The 13,377-nt window shown below is 36.3% G+C and overlaps 1 protein-coding gene across 1 annotated transcript; it reads left to right on the forward strand.

Moving 5' to 3' along the window:
• Positions 1 to 1,601: 1,601 nt before the first annotated feature.
• On the forward strand, positions 1,602 to 7,949 carry PPM1B (protein phosphatase, Mg2+/Mn2+ dependent, 1B; the record flags this gene model as incomplete). The annotated part of the gene is made up of 2 exons (XM_009867919.1): positions 1,602 to 1,659; positions 7,647 to 7,949. Coding segments are annotated over 2 exons (361 nt in total), but the record flags the coding sequence as incomplete, so codon positions are not given.
• Between the last annotated feature and the right edge of the window lie 5,428 nt (positions 7,950 to 13,377).

Raw genomic sequence — 13,377 nt, forward strand, 5'->3', positions numbered from 1 at the left:
CCATGGACAACTCACTGTCTACTAGGACTCCTGATCTTCAGATAGTTTATTGCCAGGGGTTAGGACTGGGCTAGCCACTAAAGGCTGGCAGATGCTCTCTATCCCTCTTGCACCCCAAACGGGAGGGGGCAAAGGGAACAAGGCAGAGACTTACAAATTGGAAAAGAAAACTAAAACCAACTTTAATAAACAGTAATAGTACTAATAAGGAAATAATGAAAGTAATGAACTGATGTTGCAGAGCCGGAAATGCCAGGGAAGTCCCAGGCTCAGCAGCAGAGGGGGAACTGGTCACAGGAGCTGGATTTTGGGAACTCTAAATCAGGATCAAAGGCAGAAGAACAGATGGAGTCCTCCTTGTATGCTGGCCATTGAAGAAGAGGGAGAGCAAGAACAAAAAGCCTTTCTGCATCTCAGTCCCTGGCAGTAGCTGTAAATGTCAGCGTTATCACCTCTAGCGATACAGACACTGTTACAAAAACATGCTGTTAACATCAGAAAGTGAGGTCTCTCAGAAGAGGCTAGGCTGAAATGTAAAATCACTGAACAGAGAATTGGTTCTGTTCTAGCTCAAACCAGGACATTTGTGTACTAAGAGACTTAGAATTTCTCATTCATAAAATTCAATATGCTCAGAAGGACCCTCATCAAACTTTTAGCATCCTCTGTGTTCTGGGGCGCAGCAACTTCTTTTGTATCAAAAGCCATCACTGTGTATTTCTGAGGCATTTGCTGCTATCTTTGTCTGACACCCTTGTGCTCTTTGTTTAGAACAGTCAGCAATTGGTGCTTATCATTTGTATAGATCTTGGCTACTTCCAGGCTTGAGAGTCATAGTTCATGTAAGAGTTCTTTTTTTCTTGAAGCTGTCAAAAACTCTGATCATACTCATTAAACTTGTCTGAATGTTTTGCAGTTCTTAGTATGATTTGAAGATACAGGGACGTTCCTCTCAGAAGTCTGTTTATACTTGAGGTTTTCGGAGAAGCTTTTTTTGCTCATTTTGCCCGCCTGTGAAGGTGTGGCCTTGTATGGCACTGCCAGAAAAAAAGTCTAGGTAGTGGCATTTGGGGTTTAATTTCTACAGTGCGAGTAGACACTAGACAACACATCTCAGAGTTTGTATACCCTGGGCACCACACTTCAAAAGTTCACATGCAAGTGGTAACCCGTGTATATGTAATAAAAATGGGGAAAACCCCAATTGTCTTCAGGTTCCATATTCAAAACTAAGGCAAGAAAACCAGCAAACCTGAAGAATTTTGTTACAGTAAGCAAAGTATATATATAAATGTTACTCTTGACAAAATCTGACTATGCAGCTGGAAATTCTAAAGCTATAAAGAGGTAGACCATGAGAAGGGTAAGAAAATGTTTTCCCTTGCTTAGTCTTTACAAATCCTGACTCAGCTGCTAAATCCCCAGATATCATATTGAAAGTGAGTAAAGACACAGAATTGGGCTTCATATTTTTAAGCAGTAGGTTAAAGGCAAAGTATTTTAAACACTTTGAAATTATTACTGTGTTCAAACTTTATAAGTTCTCAGTGTTCTGAGATCCTTTATTGTGCTTAATTTATTTTTTTAAAACTTTTTTTTAGGCGTAATATTATTGAAGCTGTGTATAGTAGGCTGAATCCACACAGAGAGAATGAGGGGGTAAGTTTCCTTTTTGATTTGTACACCTCTTTGTTAATAAGAATCTTGAAGTAGTGTCATACATTAAGTAAAAATATACATCAATGTCAATAAAGTATTAAAACCACAAAATATGTATTGTAGCATACAGTTAATTTTGACATTGTTTTGGATGGATCTTAAATAACATCCTCAAAAAGACAGCAAACTGGCACCCAATTCTGAAAGACTTGTTAAAATTTAATTGACGGCTTTTTATTTAGTCAGACCTGTGAGGCAACAATGCAGGGTTTTTCTAAATTATAGTTTATTATTATAAAAAATTATGGTCATCGTATTCATTACTTAAGTAGCTATTATGTCTACTGTCCAGAAATCTAGTAGAAGAAGGGGCAAACAGCAAACATGCGTCCTCTTGTCCTTTAGAAGTGTGGAAGACCTTGGTATACTGAATTTAAAATACGAGACTAATATTTACTTTTTGTAGAGTTTATACTGTCTTCAAATATCCCATGTGCAATGGTGAAAGAAAGTGTGAAGTGGTTTTAGTTTACTTCAGTTTTGATTTCTAAAATGGCTTACAGTCTTCTGCCCAGTTCCTAATAAGTTGAATTTTAAATAGTATATTGAAACATGAATGAAATATTCATTATTAGTGGTTCTTAATATTACTATAAAGAATAATAACTGGTGTTCGTATCAGTTGCGTTAAATGTGTTAAAAAAAAAAAATTTGGAAAACTAAAGAACTGCTTGTACACATTATTTCCTGTACAGTTTATGTGAATTAAGCCATGAAGGTACCATTCGTCTAGTAAATACTTCATTGTATTTTTTGTCTTCTGAGAGTGCTACAAAATCCTCAGGTAGTCATTACAATGAATGGTGTTGAGGAGATGTCAACTTCTATTTTCAGTGCTTTGAAATGATCAGTAGCGTTCCTTGAGATTGTGAATATACAGTCTCACCACAATGGCTATTAGGATTTTCTCACTATCATCTTTTCTTACCTACCTATATTTGGTTTATTCTCTTAAATTAGAAAGCTTGTGTAGGTGGAAGGGGCTGTTATTCTGTTGGAGTACAAATAGGGATGAAATATCTAACTTTTTTATTTTTTAGGATTTGTACCTTTTTCTAGTTTGAAAGTGCTAGAGTATACATTTTTCATCTGACTTTGAGCAAGTTCTGCCACAGTACCCTGAAACAAGCTAGACAGAATTTTCCTTTTTCAGCTTCTTTAGTACTTCAGGAAACTGCACCTCTGTCAGCCTGCTACTTTACATTTTCAACCATAATTTTGTTTTGGGGTAAAGTTATTGGTGAAAGTGGTTTATTTGAAGATTACAACATAGGCTGTGTAAGTTGTTTTGTGGTTTGTTTGTTGTTTTTTTAAAGAAAGTTTGTCTAATAGTAACTTTCTAGAAATACCACATACCGTAGTTGCATTTATGATGTATCTTTTCTAAGTCCAAATTTTACTTTTCAGTAGCCATGCAAGCTAGCTGAAAGTCCTAGCATATTCCTTGTTGCATAGTCCTTGCTGAAAGTCCTGTACTACAGGATCCTTTTGTGTATTGACTGCTGCCATGAAATTATAATTTAGAATGAGGTCACTGAACCAAATACGCAAGTTAGTCCTAAAAGAATATAGCTTTAACCCTTATTACCATTAGTAGCTTTGACCTTTATTGCCTTTAGAGTCCCTGGATGGTTGTTTTGAGTCCTTTTAATATGGCTTCTTGAGTATGAAATGTGAGCAGTACACTCGAGTTATTGTAAACTTGGACTTCTGTTGGTATTTGGTGCAAATGTCCATAATGATTTGGGTGCTGTGTTTTAAATGCACTGGATTAAATTTTAGTTTGGTAGGACGAGATTTCCTGGTCAGTACCTTTTCTTCTTTCCATCCTAAATGATTCTGACCCAGAGTGACCTGGATGAAGGACACAATTCCTGTTTGCACTTTCCCAGCCAGTAGGAATTGCTCTCTTCTATCCTTAAAGTGAGTGAATCTAGTGGGCGTCATCTCTGAGGTGATGAAAACACAACCTGTTTGCTAGTCTTACTCAGTTCCAGGTACATATGTCGTGATCCCTTAGTCTTTTGACCAGAGTACTCTAGTGCACAGGGAGGCTGAAAGGGAAGGAAGCTGTTCAGTTACTCAAGGTCAGACTCTGCGCAATGTCTACATACTGTGGTAATGTTGCTACACTTAAACAGGAAGCAAAGGTCAGAGGGAAACGTGGAGTAGGTTGTAGTGATGGCATTTCCAAGTGAGACGGAAATCTAATAATGCTCCTCTTTAAACACGTGTAAAGGAAGAGCAGGTCTTCATACAAAAAAATTAGGAACCGCAGAGACAGATGCTCGGTCTGCAGAGCGTGAAGGGGCTCTGACTTGCACTTGGAAGCCTTTCCCCATGTGTAGTCAGCAGGGTACCTGTGTCTGCTGAAGGTGGGCGTGGTGCGGAATACTGCTGGTGCTAACTGGCAGGCCTGCCTGTGGCAGTCGTCTTCCTCTGACGTTTTTATGTAAGGCTAGAGCCGTTTTTTTTTAACTGAATAAAAAAATAATGGAATTAACTGCTAAATTATTAGTGCACGTGAATAAAATTTTTTTTAAAAGCAACACAACACAAACAAAACAAAACCAAAAATACCCAACCAGATTAACTTTTGCAATTGAGAACATGGCTTCCATTTAAAGAGTATACTTGTTAGCATTGCACAATTGAAACTAGTTGCCCTGAGTTACTGTGAACTGGATCATAATAGCTTTGCAGATAAGTTCAAAGAAAGTGTATGAACCAAAACCGAAGTCATATCCTTTTTCTAGATTAGCTTTGCTTTTGTGCAGCACTGTAAAGATTTCAGTTGATGTTGTGCTTAGGGTATTTTTGTCATTCAAGCTAGTGATTGTAGAGTAACCTCTTCTGATTCTTCACATGTGTATTTTCTAAGAATCCTTAGCATAGAGCCTAGATAAGGAGATGTGTAGAGTGAGAGACTGAGGAGTGTTCACACATCAGTAGTGTGGCTTCAGGGTATAGCAGTCATAAATTTTCTTTTAGGCATCTCAGCAGACTACAAGTATTTCAGAAATCCAGGGCTGGAAAGACCTCTGGATTGGGGTCATAGAGAACAACTTTGCCAGTGTTTGAGGAGAAGGACTTCTGCTATAAATGTGGCTTCTGCCTTTACAAGTGTGAGTGAAATCATAGCAATCTGTTATGTATTGGGACTTTCAGATCTTTAAAGGGAAATTTCAAAACTTTTTCATAGCTGAACAACTGTTACCACTCTAATGTTATAATACCACCAAGTCATTGTTCCAGTTAACACGCTAAAGTATTACTCTTTCTCCAATGGCTCTACTGCTTTGACCATTTATTTACTTTTTTTTAATATGCTCCTACAGCTAGGAGACTACTTGGGTGTATATGTATCCTTAAACACAAAGAACAGTGTTAAATTTACAGTAGCTATGTTAATGGTTTCTGGCATTTGTTTAAAGCTGTGTATATTTTTGAAACCAATCATATTTCTCTCTTGCTTTTACTAATACTATGGCACTTCACTAAATCAAATGTATGTCATTAAAGGCTGCTACAGATAATTTTTAAAATGTAAATGGACATAATTCTTACACCCCCAAACATTGTAAATTCTGTCCCTAATATGTAGCAGTCCTTTTTACATATAGAATTTAACAGAGCAGAACTTGTGTAGAAATTGTGAATGCTTGTGTTAACTATAGCTGGCACAATTATTCTTTTTGTGGTTAGTAGCACTAAGTTGAATTTTGAATTAGGTCATGAAGGGAGACAAATGCCAACTTGCACAATATTTATCGTTTGCGGCGGCCTGTTCTTGCCACACATTGTTAGAGGTCAGCGTTACGTAAGGTGTACGTATAGTGTGTAGTATATGCAAGAGCTAGTTTCTGTCCTACTGTTTTGGGGGTTTCTTGTCTGAGGGAGCACTGAGGGAGACAAGGGAAGCACAAAGAAGCCTGCCATCAGACAGGGTGCAAAGCAGGATATGAATTTGAATATCAAACACTAACAGCACTGTTACTTCGTCTCCTATCAGCATTTAAATTCTTTAGGAGTCTCAGGGCTGCAATTATGTTGCTTATGGATTTTACTCTTCAGTGTTGCATGGGAGCAAAAGTATTTTTGAAGATCTGAATATTGTGAAATGAGGAGGTTCAGGAGGGTATTTGTGAATGTGAACCTGAGGGCAAAAGTGGTGGGATGGAGGAATTACGGAATTTAGATGCTCTCTGAAGTTTAAAAAGCTGGAGTTCTTCAGCTGTGTTGCCTTATTTAATATTACCTAGATAATAAATAAATAGCGGGAGTTTTTTTGTCAAAACCTAAGAAACAGGATACATCTGTAGCCTCATCTTGATGCCCTAAGTTTTCACTTTGTGCTCATGAGGCACTACAACAGTCCTGCTTCGTAGATTAAAACTATCTGCTTTAACTTGCTTCTCATTGGACTCTTGAAGAGCTGTCTGAGTATGAAAAATGCTAGTACATGGGATTGCAAAGATGTCAAAGACCAGCAAACCACAGTGGAAAAATATGTCTCTATTTATGCAGCAAATTAAGCTTAGAGGGAAAGCGTTGTATGTGGAAACATTCATTTTTGGTGGTTAAATTGTTCACTTTTTAATTTAGACTGTGCTAATCAGTCTTGGGACTTCTATTCCAGCAATGTTACAGCATCCAAAAATCTTACTGAACCCAAGATACTGTTTTAATACTGCTGTTAAGCTTGTAAATGAATGACTGCAATACTTGTAGTTTATGAAGCTTTTGGACTAGATGACAATAAAATGAGGTCAGCATAAGAACGAGGCCGTCTACATTTTCCCTCTAATGTATTGCAAAATCTTCCAGCTTCTAGCGATACAATACCGTTTGTCTAGCTTAATAACTTGCTGGATATTAATTTAAAATGTACTATTCCCTTAAAGCAGCAGTACTGCTGTAGGACTTGAAAGTTAAGATACCTAATATCAGCATCAGAGCACTGTAATTACAGATGTGCAAGTCTTAAAAAGAAAAAAAAAAGAATCGAAACAAGCAAAAAAAAATCCCAATTTTTTCAACAGAAGGCTTGTAGCCAAGTAAGTGGTTTGTAAACTTTAATCAGTGCTCATTACTCGGATTTTGTGCTGCAGGTTGTTAGATTTGGCTTTAAATAACTGTTCTAGGCAATACGCACATCTGCCAAAAATAGCGTCTTCCATTGTTCAAACACCGCCACACGTGATGCTGATAGGTGGCCGCTTGTTTCTGTTACGGCAGCTTCGTGCACGCAAACATCAGGGCTTGCTTTCTGAAACACTCTGAGCAGTTATTTTAATATGATACTCAGCTGAACTGCTGGCAGCTCTTTTACTATGTTTTTCACAGAACTGAGTTGCTACAGGCTGTGCAGAAATTCACAGTTAAAAATACTGACCCTGATCACTAAAGAAGCTTAAATTTTCAATTTTATTTTTTTTTCGTGACAACTGATCAAAGTTGTGGGGAGTAGCAGCTATGTCCATCAAAAGACAGTTTGAATCAAGGTGGAGTTAATTGGGAGGAGGTACTATGTTGACACTGCCTGGCTCAAAGTATATTAAAATGTTTAAAAATGCAGTTTTAAGAGGTATCATTTCTTAAATTATTGTGTTGTATAAACAGACAAACACGGATCATATTGTTTTAAGATGTATGCTGCTAATAAGGTGGTTTATATTCATATAGAGCAAAGCTGATGTTTTCTCAAAATCTGGAATTTGGTTTGTTTTTTTTACTTGGATTTGGGGTTTTTTGTTTGTTTTGAGGGGGTTGGTTCGAGTTTTGTTTGTTTTGGTTTGTTTGGGTTTTTTTCGTTCATTTTGGGTTTGGTTGTGGTTTTTTTTTGGCTGTTGTTCTTTTATTGATGTCGTTAGAAAATATTCTAGTTTAACAACTGATCTTTTTGGGGTCTTGAATCTTAAAAAAAGGACCCTGGCGAAGCCGAGGAAAGTGGAACGCAGGGAAAATTGGTGGAAGCGCTCAGGCAAATGAGAATTAATCATAGGGGGAACTACCGCCACCTCCTGGAAGAGATGCTGACTAGTTACAGGCTAGCTATGCAGGGAGAAGAGTGCACTGCTGACTCAGCTGCAGCATCTACTTCAGGTACTCATGCCGGACCCAGTGACCCCGAGCCAGACACCCCCACAGAATCCGGGAATCACCTTGCTGAAATGCAGAGCTCAAACGAAGATTCAGGGATGAATGAGATGGGTGATAAAGAGACCTAATGTTTTTCCCAGCAGCTTTAACGCTTTGCTCCACGCAGCGTTTTTTCCTTCGTTTATATCTTGACATTTGTCACATCTGTCCTAGAAGTCTGGTTTTGTTTTAGTTATTTGTACGGATTGTTTATACAAAGCTCTTTTTTTCCTTAGAAGTTCAACTACTGTGTTACGTTATAGTAATTGCATCTAATGTTGTGTAGCAAGCAGTTAACTTCTTCCCATTTGAGATCTTGATTTTATTGTTTTATTTTTTTAAAATTCTGTGATACCAGCAACAGGAATCTAACATGCTAATGCAAAGACAAATCTTAAAACTTTTTTGGAAGTACATTCTTAAATAATAATTTTTATGGTATATGTTTGCTAATTGTAAAGTAATTCACATCTTTGTTGTATCTTTTGTGCAAATTAATTGAATTATACACATTCTCTCGTCTTTTTTTCCCCTCCTAGCATTATATACTGCATGTTTGTATTTGAATTGTGTATAGTTTATATTTCAACTAAATTACAAAAGCTGTCAAGTTTTAGGTTGTCACTTATTCTTCATGAAGTGTGTTTGATTTATTTTTCCCCCCAATTTAGATTGTATTCACTATTCATCATAAATATCCGTTTTCTAGATGACTGTATTTTTAATTCCGAGGTTGTAGCATAACATATATCCAGAAATGAAAATGTACTTAGATTTAGTACCTAGTGTCAAGTTCTAAGAATTTGTGTTCAAGTGAAAATAAAGAATATGCTGTTGGAAGAATATCTGTATGCATATTGACTCTTTTAAGCAAGTAATAAACTTCCTGTGAAATGCTATCATTCTGACATGCTTTGAAACTTTTCATAGCTTGTGATATTAACTCATGATGTTCATTAGTTTTGACAAATATTTGAGTGATTTTTGGGATTGGCACATTCGTCATAATCCTCTATTTGGGCAACATTTTTCAGGTTCAAGTTAAACATCATCTGTATAAGTGAATAAACCAACTATGCTACTTAGTTTACCTTCTACCAAATCTTTTCTGTGTCTTTTGTTATATGACATGCTGTATGTACATACCTTTGGGTAAATCAGTGGTAATACTGGGGACTTAGAGTGGTGGTAACTAATCTGGAATTCTTGTGTCAGTGGTCAGTTCATAATGCAACACGCATGCAAAAATATCATTGTTCAGAATAGATACAAATTTTACTGCTCTAAAGAAAAAGAGCCTGTGGGAATTTCTTGTGGACTGGGAATGCCTCAAGTGCTGAGTTTCTTAGTATTTTATAGACTTTTTTTTTTTTAAAAGTCCATAGATGGTGTATCTATTGGTAGCCATGATGTAGTACAATTTTAGATAATGCTTAGTTTTAAGTCTTTATGCTGTAATAGCTTTACTGGATTCATGTTTTACAAAAGTGGATTCCCTCATGGTGTTGAGGAACAGAGACTGTTTATGTATGGAAGTGGGCAGGTATGCGGGGAGGGGAGAAAAAGGAAAATGTTGTCTATCTTATGCTTAATTGTACCACTGAAACCCAAAGTACAACAAAATGTTTTCATTTGTATTGGTGAGTAGTAATATTTCTCCTCTTCTTTTCCTGTAGGATGCTGGAGATCTAGAAGATCCGTGGTAGCCTTACAAATCTACTAAAATGCTTTTGATTATGAAAGGGGGAAAAAAAACACTTTTAAATCTGTTTTCTTCAATACAAGGGAAAAATTCTGGTGGATTTCCAACATTTTGTGAAATGGGCAGAAAGATATTAGAATTTTCCATCATTTATTCATTTTTGTGTTCTCTGATATTGCCACTCTTAGCATTGCCTGTACTACAGTATTTTTATCAGCCTCAGGCATACTGATTACATCCGTAATGAACTTTGGCCCTAAAAAGGAAGGAAGGAATGATTCAGCAGATCGCTGTATGTACCTGAGGTGCGTGGGATTGTAAGCGTACTCTGAAGATACACTATGGCTAAATAAAATGTGCAACACACGAGCATGAGAGAGTACAAGTAATTGTTTGAGACATTACTTATTTCACTTTACCGAGTTGAAAGGCTTTGCAGCTTTGTGGCTTGGAAATAATTTCAATTGGGCAATATGCTATCAGATGTGTTTCGTTTTGGGATTTTTTATTTTTTATTTTTTTTTTAAATTTTCCAGTTTTACCTGTATTACCAGACCGTTAGGTTTCCCTGCGGTGTCCAAATTGTGATACGTTGCCTACTGCTTGCTTTGAAGATAAGTATATTTGGCAATAATATATGAAGATTCTAGGCATCTAAAATCAGTAAGAATTTTACGCATGTGTACAACACACCCTTAAACTCTTGCTAGAGGAAATCTTTTAAAACCAAACTGATGAATTTATAGTTAGTAGTGACTTGCTTTGACATCTCTCACAGCTGCAGGTTTTTTAAAAAATGCTGAAAATTTGCCTTTATTATAATGTAAATTGTTATTATTTTTTGTTCTATATGTGGTTTTCTATAGTTTTTTGATTTTTTCAGCTTAAGATACAGACAGAAGTCTTGTGTAATATGGGTATAATTTTTAATTGTTTGCATTATTTTCAAAGTTCAAATTATCACTTTGAGATTACTATAAATACACTTAAAATTATCTATTTTAAATTAAGAAAATATTAGAGATATTTTCATGGGTTCAATGACCTTTCATTTTATAAGCAATGGGCATGGTACAGAGTGGCTGTCATGTAAGGTACTTGAAGATTCTTAGTTTAATTCTATTTTTGCAATAACCTTGACTTTTTTTCTGACTTCTTTGAGTTGTGCATGTAATGAGTCCAGTAAATGCTGAAAATGGGGAAGAGTAAAGTATTTATCTAAAATAAAAGCTATTGGGGAGGGGAAACAATGAATGTATCCATCTGTACATGATTTACATGCTGTGGATGCCTTGTAAACATTTTCCTATTTGTTTAAACTGTGTTTCAGCGAGGATGTAATTGCCCTTGTGTGTAGTTTTAAGCTAATGACAGTCATCAACTGGTTTTGTGTGAAATGGAATTCATGGTATTTTTCTGTAACTTTATCCCCATGGTGAGTCTGTAAAAACCACACGCTCTCTTTCATACTGGTGCCGAAGGCCAACTTTCCCGATCATTTTGGTTCACTGTGTATCTGATTTTTTTTTTGGTCTAGAGAGGATTATTGCCACAGTATATTTTATTTATTCATTAGATTTTAGCCTTGTAAGTTAAAGTGTTCTAAATGATGATGTTAACAGGTATTTGTCCCTTTACTGGTTTTTTTGGGGTTGTTAAAAGATAGGGAATGAAGAATGCAAAATGGTTTATTGTTCAGACTGTCCGCTCTGGTCCAACCCTGTACTGATAGTACCTTCCCAGTATGATATTGTGATGTTTCATACAATACAGTGAACATAACCAACTTGTTATCTTCAATAAAGGATTGCTAAAACAGTATGATATGCTTTATATTTTCTTGAGAAGGATTTATCAAGAAGATGCAAGTGTTCTGTGTAAAATAAAAAATAAAAAAAAATAAAAAAAAGACAAAACCCAAATGGGACTGACAGGATATCTCTTGGAGATGGATTTAGTTTTATTCTATAGCGAATGTGGCTCCTTGTCACAATAAGCCGTAAGTCTCCAAAAGTGGGCTTCTCTGTGGAATGCAGAAGGAGCACAAACAGCATTTAGAGCTTCTAGACCAAAACTATCCTAAGTTCAGCTGGTATGAGTCTTATTCCAGCTATGGGAGAGCATGCCTTTGAAGTCTAAAAACTCAGATTAAACTTGACTTTCTAGATAACTAATTCCTTGCAGTTGCTTAAAGTTCTGAGGTTAGACCTCATAAAGTTTTACTTTTGCGTGTGGTGTTTTGGATAGAAATTTCTCTAATGTTAACACTCTTATGTTAAAACGTTTACTGATTTATTTATTTTTTTTAAAAAAAAACCAACATGATGGTGTTTTTTAGCTGGGTGAGGAGGACAAAATCATCTGTGTTACTGATGCTGCATGGCAGTAACCTGTTTGAATACTTACTGTTACTGTGGAGGGGGTGTATTTATGAACAACCTGTAGATTTTTGACTTTAAGTTCTGTTGGATCTGCTTGTACAGCATAACCCTTGCATGCTTTCCTCATGAACTGCAATTCTAATACCTTATTCCACTGGTAAGAGTTCTTGTACTCCATAGGCTCCACTCCTGTGAACACTTGTATGTGTATGGTTTTTTACGTCATGTGGATAGTCTCCCTGAAATAAAGTTTACAATTTTGTTGTATAGAAGTGAAGCGTGCCTGTAGGTTTTTCAAAAAGAAGAACTGTAGCTTGTACAGCTACAACAGTGTAAAGCAAGGCTTTCTTTTTTTTTTCCCCTCCCCTCTAAATTAGCACTACTTTCCATTCATGCATCCACGGTGTTCTGAATTCTAATCGTGGTTTTAGTTTAATCAAAGTACTGTTCAGATTTCATCAGCGTAAAAAAAACCAAACCAAACAACTATGATTGTTGACTTGGTATTCTTAGTATGAGAAGTCAGAATCCTTGATAAAATTTGTTCACGGATTTGCCATAAATTAGCAATTTTAACATTATGCTCTCTTACTTATATTGGCACCTGGTAACTAACAAAGATACTTCTGTAGAACACTGCGAGTGGGGAGTGCTTCTTCTACCTTAGGTCTTTTTGACGTGTCAAATTCAAATTGATTTTCTTCATTTTTATGACTTCTCCTTTAACAGAAACAAAGTAGCCTATGTCAGTTCTCAAATATTCTCTCTGATGATCTTGAGCAAAATCAAGATTTGTTTTAACTGATTCTCACAAACATGAATTACATTAGAATTAATTTAGAATTAAATAGTGAATGAAGAAATGGATGCGAATACAAGTGGTGTCGTTTTGACCTCAAGACACTCCTATGAGGTTAAGTACAATAAAAGTTTCCTTGTAATAGAGTGGATCGTCACGTGCTTATTTGAGCATACAGACGAACCTGTGCAGGACTTGGCTGAAGTATCCATACTTTTCACGGCCCTTATATGAATTTGATGCTGATGTTGCTATTTAGGTGAAGGAGTAAAAAAAACCACAAACAAACAAAATCAAAACCCAAACAAATGAAAAAACACAACCCTACAGCTGGAAATAATAAGATGTCAGTTCTCTTAACACACCACAGGCTAGTGGCCAGGTGGCTTCTTGGCATCGTATATAAAGTGGAGTTCAGTCAGCCACTCAGCCACTTCATCTGTGAGCTTACTTTATACTATCAGTCAGAATCACTGGTTTAAATCTTAAAAAGTAAAATTAGCCCCAGAAAACCAGTCATTTTTCTTTGGCATTTTAAAGGATCATAGTGGAAATCAAAATCGGTAGGAACTTGAGATTAGTTACAGCATTGAACCAAGCTTTAGTAGGCAGGCAATTTTTACTTCTGGAAGATG

Source organism: Apaloderma vittatum, unplaced genomic scaffold (assembly GCF_000703405.1).
Source record: "Apaloderma vittatum isolate BGI_N311 unplaced genomic scaffold, ASM70340v1 scaffold32890, whole genome shotgun sequence".
NCBI classification, from domain to species: Eukaryota; Metazoa; Chordata; class Aves; order Trogoniformes; family Trogonidae; genus Apaloderma; species Apaloderma vittatum.